Source organism: Cricetulus griseus (genome assembly GCF_003668045.3).
Source record: "Cricetulus griseus strain 17A/GY chromosome 1 unlocalized genomic scaffold, alternate assembly CriGri-PICRH-1.0 chr1_0, whole genome shotgun sequence".
NCBI classification, from domain to species: Eukaryota; Metazoa; Chordata; class Mammalia; order Rodentia; family Cricetidae; genus Cricetulus; species Cricetulus griseus.
The window spans coordinates 66,557,435-66,570,846 of NW_023276806.1; the positions used below are offsets into that span (position 1 = coordinate 66,557,435).

The window sequence follows — 13,412 nt, forward strand, 5'->3', positions numbered from 1 at the left end:
CAAATGATACATAATAAGGACTAGCATCATGGGGAGGAAGTGTCTAAGACATGTAAATAAGATTATGGATCTTGGTATGAGAAGAAATTTTAGTTCAGTCTACCAGAAGAGGCTAGACCTTCCTGCTGCCACATATATAGGCCTTAAAATTTCATCTTGATCTGCCTTCTTTCTTCAACAGACAGCTCGGTGGGTAAAGGCACCTACCTGCCTGATGACCTGGGCTCAATCCTGGGTCCCAAATGGTGAAAGAGAAACTGATTCCTGCAAATTGTCCTCCGACCTTCACAAAGGCACACAAAGTAAAATGTAATAAAATTTTAAATTTATGCATATTTTGCCTCCATGTATTATATGCACAATTGCCTTATACCCAGGGGGGTCAGAAAAGGGTGTTGGATCCCTTGGAACTGAAGTTATGGATGGCTCTGGGCCAATGTTGGTGATGGCAACTGAATCCAGGTTCTCTGCAAGAACAAGTGTTCTTTAACTGTTAAATAACTCTCAAATTACCATATAGTGTGGATTTGTGGGGTTTTGTTTTCTTACAAATTGTCTCTTAGGGAAAGATTTATTTATTGGGACTAGGGATTTAGCTCAGCAAAAGCCCTAGTTTCTTTAGTCCTCAGCTCTGGAAAAAATAATCTACATCTGCATGAGTACAGGCACCTGTGATACCACACACCCAGGGTGGTCAGAGGACATCTAGAAATCAGTTTCCTGCTTCCACATTGTTGTGGTAGGTGATAGGTGACAACCAGATGAGTCTCCTGTCTCTGTCTAGGTGTACACCCACACAGCTCATCATCCTGCCTCCATCTCCTGCTGAGGATTATAGGTCCCTATCCATTACACCTGTTTTATACCGAGTGATTAAGGACCAAATTCAGGGCTTCTGATTTTTACACACTAGGCAATCATCCTAGCAACTGAGGTGTGTGTCTTTATGTATATATCCTTAGCCCCTTAAACCCAATTTCTTGTGCAAGTTTTTTTTGTGTGTACATGGCTGGGGAGGGGGGACCTCAGACATGGTCTTTTGTACAACCCAGGCTGGTATTGAACTTGATCTTCCTGACTTCCCACTACTGAGAATAGATTTATGCTACCACACCTGGCTCAAAAATATGTTAGACCAGTTACTGAAGAAAAGGCTCAACAAGCAGTTGCTGCTCTTACAGAGGACTTGGGTTTTGTTGCCAGAACCCAGTTATTCACAACCATCCTTTACTCTAGTTCCAGAGGACCCAATGGCCTCTTCCAACCTCGTCAGGTACCAGGCTTGCATGTGGTGCATATATATAAATGTGGACAAAACACTCATAAAATATACCTAAAATTTTTTATTAATGTTTTAGACCCTCCCAGATGCTTGCAGTGATAGAATGGATGGTGTGGGAATGGATGCTGAGGTCCCCCTCTTAATCTGAGGAAGAGACCTTGTTTCCCTCTCTCCTCAGTTAACCCAAGCACTCAAAAGAATTAGTCAGAATCCAGGATAGTAATCAACGGCTTTATTTTCCTAGAACTCAAATTGTCTATGGTTCTCAGAGCTACACTTCCAAAGCTACAGTCAGCAATTTTTCTTCAGAGCCCAAGGGAGGGATAGGAGTAAAAGAGAAGGAAGGGGGCATAAGAAACCCCAGAAGAGGCTGGGAGAGAGCACTTTTCCCTGTATTCAGTGGGTTACAAACTGGATGTGTGACAATGCCAGAGGACCAACTCTGGAAGGACATCAAAGCCCAGGCTCCAAAGAGTCATCAACTCGAACAGAAGGGAGCCTCCCAGTGCACCTCAGAAACAGGTCAGTGGGGGGGGGGGGGCACACAAAGGACTGGGGATTAACAGGCTGGGGTTTTTTTTTCTTTTTTTTTTGTAATTTTCTTTTATTAAAAACATTTCCTAAAAAATGTGTCTTTTTCCTTTATGTCTGGGTGATATATCTGACTAGAAGCTGGCCTTGAGCATTGTGGGAAGAGGAAAGAAGGCAGCAGGATCTTCCCACATTACCCCATCTCTGACCTGAGATCTAAAGAGAGACATTTACTTAATACAAATGGATGAGTCAATCCTTCAGATTATCAACTCTCTCCAGGTCCTTGGCCCTAAGAACTTGGAAACTCCCAAGTCTTGATGTTAAACTATAATTCCTTGAACCCTGAGGTCAGGAAAAAATGTTCACCAAGGATTTATGGATGGGAGCCTCTCTCCCACATAGTGTCCCCTTTTCTTGAACTTAGGCAAATGGGAAAATAAGTGTGGGAGCAGGAGACAGGAGCTCAGGAGATGCCACTCAGAAACCCACTCAAGTTTATATTTCATCACCGCACTCCTGCCCCAACCCGGCCCAAAGGTCTAGAATGCCTGCAGAAGGCCAGAGGTGTTGAGAGGTGGAAACAGCAGTCCAGACCCCAACACAAAGTCCTAGGAGACAAGTCTAAGGAGATATAATGGCCCCATTTCATACCAGGGCACATGGCCCTGACTTAGGTCACAGGGTACAGGGACCTGGAAGTGAGGGCCAAGCCAATCTCCAAGGGTGGGCTTAAAAAGGAGAAAGTGAGTGAAGGAGGAGAGTGGGTTGGGTGGGAAAAGGATTCCCAGTTTGCAGGCCATGGCCAGTTTCCCCAGTAGCACCCAGACAGCAGCAGGAACGGGGCAGGGGCTCCTCTTGAAACATTGGTGGCTACAGGCTGCAGGGGAGGGTTGGAGGGAGAAGGGTTAATGGTGTGGCCTTGGCCTGGCCTTACCCCAGTCAGTGCAGGTCTTCAGGGAGAGCCCAGCCAGCCTCCAGGAAGGCTGACTACTACTGCAGACCCTTGTCTGCATCCTCCTCCTCTCCAGAAGTGGCTGAGCCCTCCCAGCCCACAGTCAGGGTACTCACTCACCTCTCATGATCTCTGACGCCCTGGGCTTCAGCCTCTTCCTTGGTGGCCTCCTCCTCTTCCTCCTCTTCCTCTGGAGGAGGTCCCTGGCCAGAGTCTGGCTCAGAGGGGGTGCTGTTCTTCTCCATCTCTACAGGTAGGGGCTTCTCACCCTCCAAGGTAGCCATCTCCTTATCCTCTTCCTCATGGTCTCCAGACTCCTTGGGACGTTTAGGGGAGTCCTAGGCAGATTATCAGAGGACATCCACTAAGGCTAGAGACAGGAGGTCAGTAGGTAGCCTCCTTGTGCCTATATTCCTCCTCAGGGGTCTCTTTCCAGGGTGACACTCACTGTCCTGCTACCCTCTGCTACCCCAGAAGGCCTGTGCTCCATTCTCTTTTGGATTCCCAGAACTAGGGGCAGTATTTACATCTCAGACCCAGCGCCCCAAGAGACAGCCACAGAAAATGCTGCCGGACACACCCTGGCAGTTACCTCCAGCATGTCCCCTGCTCTCCTCTTCAGCATCCCCTTCTCATTCTTCTCCTTGGCTGGCTCGTCGATGACCAGTTTCCCTTCCTCATCACTGCTACCCTCTGCATTGCCTTTCTTATCACCATCACCCGCAGGGGCTTCAGGCTCCAACTCGGGCTCTTCCACACAACTCTTTTTCTGGGAGGACTGTGGTAGAGACACCAGAGGCTGAGTGGCACCAGAGACTAGTCCCTCCCCAACCACCCCCTTAGACACTCACTCCTTCTTTTGCCCACCTCTCCCCCACCCCCACCCAGGTGCCCAGTCTCACAAGTGATTTGAGACCCACCTCTGTTGGATTAGCCCTGGGGTTAACCCACAGGCCGGGCAGGCAGGGCTCTGTGCAGGAGGGGGGAGGGCTGGAGCAGGAGGCAAAACCTCGGGTCAACTTCTCCCAAAGGGATCTGGGACCCATTCCCCACCCCCACTCCCCCCCGCCCTCCCGCCTTGTCCTGCCCGGCTCACAAGAACCTCCTCTTGGAAGGCTATGTCCTCTTAATGATGGGCCCAACAAAGGCTTACCCCACTTACTGCCTCCATCCTATTCTTGCCCTCAAAGCCACTGACTGTAAGTCACCCCACACCCCTTAGGTCCCACTTGCAAGAAGTCCCAGCTCTACCACCCCAAAGACTCTGAGATTCTGAAGGCTCAGTAAGCGTTGCCTATGGGCAAGGCTCCTGGAACCTGCAATATCCTGGCTTTCCAGGGCTTTGAGGGGGCAACTAACTGCTCACCTGGTAGCCAGAGGCCTTGACTGTAGGGTTGTTCTCAATCTCCCACAGCCCCTCGCTGAACCCTTTCCTCTTGTTGGGCTTGCCAAACTTCTCCTTGGATTCCTCATAAGGGAAGAGGTCTTTGGGGCCCAGGAACGCCCTGGTGAAAGATGGGAGACTGTGCTCTCAAGCCCCAAGCTGCCCCCAAGACAAACACCAAACATGGACAGATATCGTCACCCCCCTTTTCCCCACAATGGTGTTCCCAGTGTTCCACCCGCACCCCACTAGCCCCTCACTCACGTCTCATGGGTCCCAAAAAAAAAGACTTGGTATTTATTGGCTGTTGATTTCACTGCAGCCTCAGGCATCTCATCAATCTGGGGCAAGAAAGGAAAGAAAATGTGAGCTTGAGTCCCAAGGCCACCATTCTGGGGCAAGGTGACATTTGTATAAAGTCAGGCAGAACAAGACTCCAGAGATTACCCAATTTGCAAAACATTCTTAGTAGTACCACTTGTCCAAATTAAATTAGACAGGAAAGCCTAACAAACCCAGGACTACTTGCCTCCCCTTCACCAGAGAACATCTTCTCCAGTGTCCCATCCTGCCAAAGTGCCATCACCTCTGCCACTCCCAAGACCAATACTGTTACTTCTTTATATTTTAAGACAGTGCCTTGCTATGCAGTCCAGTCTCAAGATCCTCCTGCCTCAGCCTCTGAATGTGCCAACATACCCATCTCCAATTACAAATGTCAAAGCATCTCAACTCTTTCATGCTGCTTCTCAATGAGAAAGTCGAATCTCCCCCCACCCCACACAGGGTTTCTCAGTGTAACCCTGACTGTCCTGGAACTCACTGGGCAGACCAGGCTGTCCTTGAAAAATCAGATAAATTAAGTCTGAAAGTTTGAAAGTCATTACAATAAATCAAATCTTTTTACAAATGGGGAGACCGAGTCCAGAAAAGACATGCCCTTCCCAAGAATACATGGCACGTTATAAAAAGGGCCAGATCTAATCTCTTTCCTTTTTTTTTTTTTTTGAGACAGTGTTTAATTGTGTATCCTTGGCCTTGAACTCAAAGATCTGACTGCCTCTGCCTCCAGAGTGCTGGGTCGGTACCACCACCATCCTGCATCCTGCTCTAATTTTCTTTAAAAAAAATAATAATCATTTATTTTTATGTGTATAACAGCATTCCCTGAATGTTATTTCTGTGTACTTCATGAATGCCTGAGGAAGCCAGAAGAGGATGTCAGATCCCCTGGGACTGGAGTACAGGTTTTTGTGAGCTGCTATGTAGATGCTGAGAATATAATCCCGTGTCCTATGGAACAGAGGCCAGTGTTCTTAACCACTGAGACATCTTTTCAATAGAGGCCTAATTTCTTGAGGAGATCCCTTGCCCTATGACCCAGGAAGAATTCTGCAGTAAAGGCATTAAGTGCTGACGTCTAAGGTCAAGTTCAAAAGCAAAAGAGAACAGGTAGTCAACCAAACTCAATCAAGTCCTGGAAGCCCAGGCCAACCCAAGCTGTTGGAGCAGGGACTACAACTCCCAGCAATCCTTGCAACAGCCCCAGATGCCTGCCCTCCTCCCAGAGGCCAGGTGGCCATGTTGACTGGGGCTGCAGACCCAAACCTTAGAGACAGACCAAGCCGTGATTAAGAGAGAGGGTGCAACTGGGAGCACTAGGGAGACTGGGAGGCTAAATGACTAGAATGAGCCGAGCGGGCATGACTCGGAAGGGTATCTTCCCCCAGATTTGGAAGTCTTCAGGCTTCTGGGCCCCTCCCCCCTTGCCCCGTGGCCTCTGAGGACTTCGGTCTAGCCCCTCCCCCTAGGAAGGCACAACTCAAACTAAGCCCAGCCCAACAATCAGGAGATGCTGGGGTGTGGGAACCTGGTGGAAAGGCACGCAGTTCCCCCACAACCGTGATCCCCATCACTATGACAACTCAACCCCGCCCCCCGGGGCCACTCAGCAACCAGGAATGTGACCACCCCTCCCCCAAGGCTTTCCATCCAGGATTGGGGAGGAGGGGACACTAAACACGAACTCCACCCCCCAGGCCCGTAATCTGGCACGCAGCTCTTGGGCTGTACGAGAAACCAGGCTAAGTCTGGAAAGCAAAGGGGGAGGGGGAGAGGTGCATGCTCTGAGGGGTGGGAACAGGGGAGGAGCAGGACAGGATACCTGGCTCGACTTATCAGCTAGCCCCCACCCTCATCTCAGAGGAAGGGTGTTAGAAAAAAAAAAAAAGAGGGCCTCCAGAGTCAAGAAATCCCAGGAGACAGGCAAAGGATGACGGTAGCAAAGGCTCTCTCATAGGCCTGACACCTATGCCCGGAAAGGGGGGGGTGTGTGTCCAAGCTGAAGTGTTGCTGGAGGAGAGCCCACACCCAGGCCAGGGCATTACTGTGCTTTCAGTCTGGTGATACACGCGTAATGAAAGGGAAGAGAGGAGACTCCAAAAGAAAGAGGTGGAGGAAGGTTAGGAGGCTCAAGGCTCTCTCTCTCTCCTAGAACACAGACAACCGGACACTCAGCTTCCCATGGAGAGCAAACAACAGGCAGAATCTAAGTCGTGTGGCAGGGGACCCAGGAGGCCTCTAGCTGCCCAGTCCCAGAAAGAAGACTGGATGGAATGAGACATAACAACTCCATCAGTCTTGCCAACTCCCAGCTACATAAAGGTTGGGTGTGGAGGAGCCAGAGCAGATGGGGCTCTTCCTTAAGAGGCTCATTCCCCAACAACCCTAACCATTTTATGTAGGTGCAGCAGGCAAGGTTGGGGGATGGGAGTGCTTTCTGCTCAACAGCATTTCAGCCCCTCCCCCCACAAAAGAGGAGAAATCACTTCTGTGGCAGCACTCCCACCCCTCCAGCTACAAAGGAACTTTCTCTGCTGGAACTTGGGTGTTAAGGGCGGGTCTTCCATGGTGAGGTTATTAAGTCTCAGAGAAGTCTGTCCTGAAACTCTCCTAGGTGATGTCTTCATATCCACACTGACTAAATTCAGTGAGTTAAAGGACAGTGAGTCAGGTTGGGACCAGATGTGAGGGGATCCTGCCACACTTCCTCAAGCCAACTGGAAGTCAATTCTGAAACTTAACCATTCTGGCCCAATCCTTTGCATTTGCCTGCCTCTATCAGACTGGCCCTAAACACCAGAAATCCCATCCTGCCCAGGCCAGAGGCCTTTGAAGCCATTTGCAGCCTTCAGAGGAGCAGGGAGAACTAAACACCATGCCCACAGCACTCAGAGCCCAAGCAGGTCAAAGATCACTGGGCATTTAGGAAAGCTAAGAACACACTAGCTGACCACCACACCCACGGCCTGGCTGACTTAACCTAGGGGAACCAGAATGCCCAGGACAGCAAGACACTCAGACAATTTGTCTCGAAGTGTGGCCAGAAAAAAAAAAAAAAAAAAAAAGCAGAAAAAAGGAAAGTCAGAAGGAAAAAAGAAGGGGGGAACCTCAGGAGCTTCCCCAGGATTGAGAGAGAGGAAGGCACCCAGGGTGGGGGTGGGGGATCTCAGGGCTCAGGTGGCTCCTTGTTAAGTGCCTGGAGATTCTCCAGGAAGTTAGGCAGAAGGTAAGATGGGTCACAACACATTCTTCCAGTCTCGTCCTGCTACCACGCGGCCCCTGTCTTCAATCTCAAACTCTGGGTCCTTTCAGTCACCCATGTTCCCCAAAAACAGCAATGAGGAAAGCAAGGTGCAAGTGATGGTCTGCATCATGGCTTAGGACTCTGTTTACACCCTGGAGCAGCCAGGCTTCAGGCTTCCTCCTCCCCCAATTCGGGAAGAGATTACACAGGTTCTAAGGAATTGGGGGTGGGGGAGACAACAAGGGGAATGCCTGAGAGGTGATAGATAGCCTTGGGTGTAAAGTAGCCCTCCCCTTAGCTCCACAACCAAGCCAGGCCAAGTGTTGGGGTGCTCATCTCTTTGAGACCTATTCACAACTGTATCTCAAAGGTCCAGGCCTCAATAGAGAAAGAAACTGCCTCTCTGCCCTACGCTGCTGAACTGGAAGCTCACAGTGAAAAGAAATTGATGATATCCCTGCTCCAAGGGGTCATCAGAAATCAGAAGGGCTTTCTCATAGGGCAATGAGGCCTCCGGGAATAAGACATACCAGACGATCCCTAAACCCACATTTCACACTATTCTCCTTCCTCGGGTACAGCTTACCACTGAACTTTGTCTCATCCCAGCAAGAAGAAGCAGTGGAGACCTGGGTTCAATTCTCACCCTGCCCATCAGTGCTCTGGCATCTGGGCCAAGAAGCCAATAGATCAGAAGGTGCAGGGTAAAGTACATGAGTGTTCAAATCACAAACCCTCTCTCTCTCTCTCTCTCTCTCTCTCTCTCTCTCTCACACACACACACACACACACACACACACACACACACACACACACACACACACACACTCCCTAGCTTCAGTCGGGCCCTTAAGGCCCTTCTAAGGCTCTGGAAAGTGTCTGGCTTCTCTCCCTGCACTTGACTCCCAAGCCAGAGGCCAGGCCTCATTCGACCCATTTAAAGTTTCAGAGAGAGGGACTGGAAACACTCCTTGGGAGGAGGAAAGTAGGGGAGGGGTCACTTGGGTTTTCTCAATGATCAAGTTGACCAGATCCCTTGAATAATAACCAAGAGCATGGAGGAACTTCCCAGGCTCAAAGCAGTACTGAGCCAGATGAACAGTCAGCCATACTGGAAAAGCAAAAGCCTCAAGGCAATACTGCTCCGGACCCCCTCCGTCAGGCCTTTTTGCCCTAGGATTTCACTTTACACAAGTCCCACACCCTAAGGGGCTGAGTCATGCCCTCACCCAGTACCAAGGGCCCCTCTACACTCACTTTAAGAAGTTGCCAGAAGCACCCACACATTACTTAACCTTTTCCTTGGAGGAAAGGTGATAAACACATGAGGCTTTCGGCCCCACCCTCCCACCTGGCCAGGTGCTGGAATGGGGAAGGCCCTTCTGTTGGCGAGTTGAACAACCACATGGCTGACACGGGCCTCTTGGCTCCTCCAGATGCTCAATGGAGGGATGAGGAGGCATCTCGGTCTCCCCACAATCCCCCACCTCACCAAGGTGATCAATACTGAACTCCCCAAGCACACAGGCCCCTGATGCCTACAGTTCCAAGTCTGAGCTGGTGGCATATGGGGGGGGGTCGGGGGGGGGGATGGTCTGGTAGAGCTGAGGGCTAATGGGTTTTGGCAGAGTTACCCAGCCAGGCAGATCATTTCTTAAGTCTCCCCCAATCACTCCAGACTTCCTACAAAATGCTCCAAGAAAGTTTGCTAGACGCCAGCTCTACCTTCACTTAACCCTCTGTGGACTGGGACCCTTCGCTACCGTTTGTGCATTCAGGGGAATCTGAACTGGAAGCAATTATCAATGGAGATTCGGGGCTCCCCGAAGGGGTTAGGAGTCGAGGCAGAAGAAGCGACACGCCGCCGGGCTGCTCCCCGACCGTGCGCCCAAAGCCTCGGCCAGTAGGAGGGTTGCGGGCGGACTGAGCACGCGGCGCCGCCCGCCAGGTGCGGGGGCCCCGCAGCCTCGGTTATGTAAGCGGTGGTAGGCTCTGACCAGGGCGAGCAGGCCCGGTGCCCCTGCCCCTCCACCCGCCCTGCGCTCGGCGACCATGCCCTCCCGAGCGTTATGCAACCGCACCAGGGCCCGCGATGGCCCCCACTGCTCACCCGAGCCGGCCAGTGTGGGTATCCCTTCATCTTCGCAAACACCAGGTCCCCGCATTTGTACTCCTTCTGCCGGTTGGATCGCGACATGGCGGGGCCGCGGGCGCCCCGGGCTCCGCGCCGAGCCGGGAAGCGCGAGCCCAAGTTTGCGCGTGCGGCGGTTGTGGCGCCGCTGCGCTCCGGCCCTCGCGCGGCCCCCGCCTCGATGGTGGCCCCCGGCGCGAGCTCCGGAGCAGCCACGGCGTCTGCGTCCGCGCGCCGCTCGGACGGGGCGGGCGCGGTGGGCAACGCTCGGCTCGGCTCGGCTCCGGGCGCGCTCGTGCAGTTGTTTGTGTTTGAAATTCAATTGCTCCCTCCTCAGCGAGAGGCCGCTTCCTCCACCCCCCGCGGCCCACTCCTCCCCTTGCGCTCCCGCCCGCGGCGGTTCGATGCGCGCAGCTCCTCGGCGCCTGCTGCCTGCTCCGGTCCGGCGCCCAACCTGGAAGCCGCAGGCGGAGCGCGGCAGCACAGGCCTGAGGAGTGGAGCGCCGAGCTCGCCGAGCCGGCTTTGTGTGCGGGCGGGTGGTGAGTGCCAGCCGGCGAGGAGCGGGGCGCCTGCTGGACAAGCTGCACGTGCCCCTCCCCTGGCTCCGCGGGTCGCTTCCAGCCCGAGCCAGGCGAGGCCTACTGTGGTTGTGCAGTGTCCCCCTACACTGCCCGAGCTACGCTCCGCGCCTTGTCTTGTAGCTAGTTAGGCAGCCAAGGCGAGAGAGGTGTGGGAACCTCATAGCGGTGTAGGGTCCACGTGCTTCTGAGTCGGGGTGGGGGAGTGTCAGAGTTCGAATCCTACCAGGTCAGCCTATAGTGGTGAGGTTTGAAACAGGCAGTCCCATGGGTTCAGTAAATTCTAATGATCTATGATTCTGGCTAGTAAGTAAATGATCTGGACATTACACCAGTTTACTGATTTTTTTTTCACTCTTTGGGCTCTTTTGGGGGCCCACCACCCAGCTCCCAAATAAACACACATGGAAATTTCTTCCTTACAAATGCCCAACCTTAGGTTGACATATATCTAGCCAGCTTTCCTTAAATTTTCCTATCTACCTTTTACCACTGGGCTTTTTGTTGTTGTTCCAGACAGGGTTTCTCTGTGTAGCTTTGGAGCCATTCCTGGCACTCACTCTGTAGACCAGGCTGGCCTCGAACTCAAAGAGATCCTCCTGCCTCTTCCTCCCAAGTGCTGGGATTAAAGGCATGTGCCACCAATGCCTGGCCTTTTTTCTTTTCTTAATCTTACTTTCACTCTTACACCAAGGGTACCTGGCCCCTAGCGGCCTCCTCATCTTGTTCTTGCTTCTCCTTCTTTCTCCTATTTATTCTCTCTGCCTATCAGCCCCTCCTGTCCTTTCTCCTACCTTGCTACTGACCTTTCAGCTCTTTATTAGACCCATTAGTTGTTTTAGATAGGCAAAGTAACACAGTTTCACAGAGTTAAATGCAACACAAAAGAATGCAACATTAAAAATGCATCATTAAAAAAGTTCCTCAGCATAAACAAATGTTAACACACATCTTAAAGTAATATTCTATAACACCAGCTACCCTCACAAAAATGAGGAGGTTCTAAAGGGCAAAGACAATAGAAAACCACTAAATCCAGTTTGAAGGTTTATATCCTGGTAATCTGAGGGGCTTTGACAAAGTGGTGTCTTAAAGAATGAATATGACTTTGTGGAATTCTGGAATACTGTCTTGGGATAGATTTTTTTTTTTTTTTTTTTTTTGGAGATGGGGTGCTCCAGATAGGGTTTCTCTGCATAGTCCTGGCTGTCCTGAAGATCACATTGTACACCAGGCTGGCTTTGAACTTAGATCCACATGCCTCTGCCTCCCAAATGCTGGGATTACAGGTGTGTACCACCACCGCACCACATGGGTTATCTTCTTAGATTGTGACGGGAATGATGGGCCTAAAACTAGCCCTCAGATCTCAACCTAAACAAGATGTTTGTTGTAATTACATTTCTATTTGTGGAATGGGTTGTTTTTATTTGTTTCTATTTGTGGAATGGGTTGGTTTTGGTTTTTTGACACAGTCTTACTATGTAGCCCTGGGTTGCCTGGAACTCACAGATCAGCTTGCCTCTGCTTCTTGGGTGCTGAAATTAAAGATATTTTAAGTTTTTAATTTGTGTTTGTGAATGTGTGCCACATGTGTACAGAAGAGGGCTTCAGATCTGCTGGAGTTGCAGGTTATTGTGAGCCCCCCCCCCCCCCCCGCCTTTTTTTTTTTTTTTTTTTTTTTTTTTTTTTGGTTTTTGGAGACAGGGTTTCTCTGTGTAGCTTTGGGGCCTATCCTGGCACTCACACTGTAGACCAGACTGGCCTCCAACTCACAAAGATCTGCCTGCCTCTACCTCCTGAGTGCTGGGATTAAAGGCATGCACCACCAATGCCCAGCTATTGTGAGCCCCTTAACATGAGTGCTGGAAATTGAACTTGCATCTCCTGGAAGAGCAACAAGCATTCTTAACCACTGAGCTACCTCTCCAGCCCTAATCACAACTTTTTTTTTTTTAATCACAACTTCTTAAACAAGTTTCCTGTGCCAGGCTTTGTCTTTTGGGCCACCAACCAGCTCCCAAATCATGACACAGAGCCTTATTAGTTTTGAGTTCTTTGCTTAGTTTAGGCATGTCTCTGGCTAGCTCTTCTAACTTAAATTAACCTTCTCTTTACCTACCTGTTGCCTCGGGGCTTTTTTACCTTTTCTTACTTTCTTGCTGTCATTTTGTGTGGCTGGCTAGAAGCTGCCTGGCTTCTTCCTTGGAAGGGTGTTCTTTCTTCGATTTAGCCTAGATTTCTCCTATTTATTTCCTCTGCCTAGCTATTGGCCACTCAGCTCTTTATCAAACTCATCAGGTGCCTTACACAGGCACGCTGAAACAAATGCAACATATCTTTTCACAATTAAACACACATCTTTACATTGTTAAACAAATGTAGCACAAACAAAAGTAACACACCTTTACACAGTTAAAGTAATAATCCATAACATGAACAAATTAACACATCTTTCTGTTTGTTTTTCGAGACAGGGTTTCTCTGTGGCTTTGGAGGCTGTCTTGGAACTAGCTCTTGTAGACCAGGCTGACCTTGAACTCTCAGATCCTCCTGCCTCTGCCTTCCGAGTGCTAGGATTAAAGGCGTGTGCCACCAATGCCTAGGGAGTAACTCATCTTTGCCTAGTTAAAATAATATTCCACAACAGTTTTCCTTCCTGTTCTACTAGTATGAAATTAATTTTACATGTTTTTAAACTTTTCAAATTATGCACATTCCAATTTAGTTAAAACTCAGGGTCCTCACCCTTTCTCCACTTTGTTAAAGGGTGTCAATAAGACTTCTAAATTCAGGCGGGTGTTGGTGGCACACGCCTTTAATCCCAGCACTTGGGAGGCAGAGACAGGTGGATCTCTGTGAGTTAGAGGCCAGCCTGGTCTACAGAGAGAGTGCCAGGATAGGCTCCAAAGCTACACAGAGAAACCCTGTCTCAAAAAAAACAAAAACAAACAAACAAACAAA

At 50.3% G+C, this 13,412-nt stretch overlaps 1 protein-coding gene across 1 annotated transcript; it reads right to left on the reverse strand.

The window, feature by feature from the left end:
• Positions 1-1,494: 1,494 nt before the first annotated feature.
• On the reverse strand, positions 1,495-10,075 carry Hdgf (heparin binding growth factor). Its single transcript, XM_027393072.2, has 6 exons — positions 9,849-10,075; positions 4,417-4,493; positions 4,135-4,273; positions 3,361-3,546; positions 2,889-3,106; positions 1,495-2,693 (listed from the first exon to the last, which is right to left on the reverse strand). Exons 1-6 carry the CDS (start codon positions 9,933-9,935, stop codon positions 2,687-2,689), a joined length of 714 nt encoding a protein of 237 aa, XP_027248873.1. The 5' UTR covers positions 9,936-10,075; the 3' UTR covers positions 1,495-2,686.
• Positions 10,076-13,412: the final 3,337 nt, after the last annotated feature.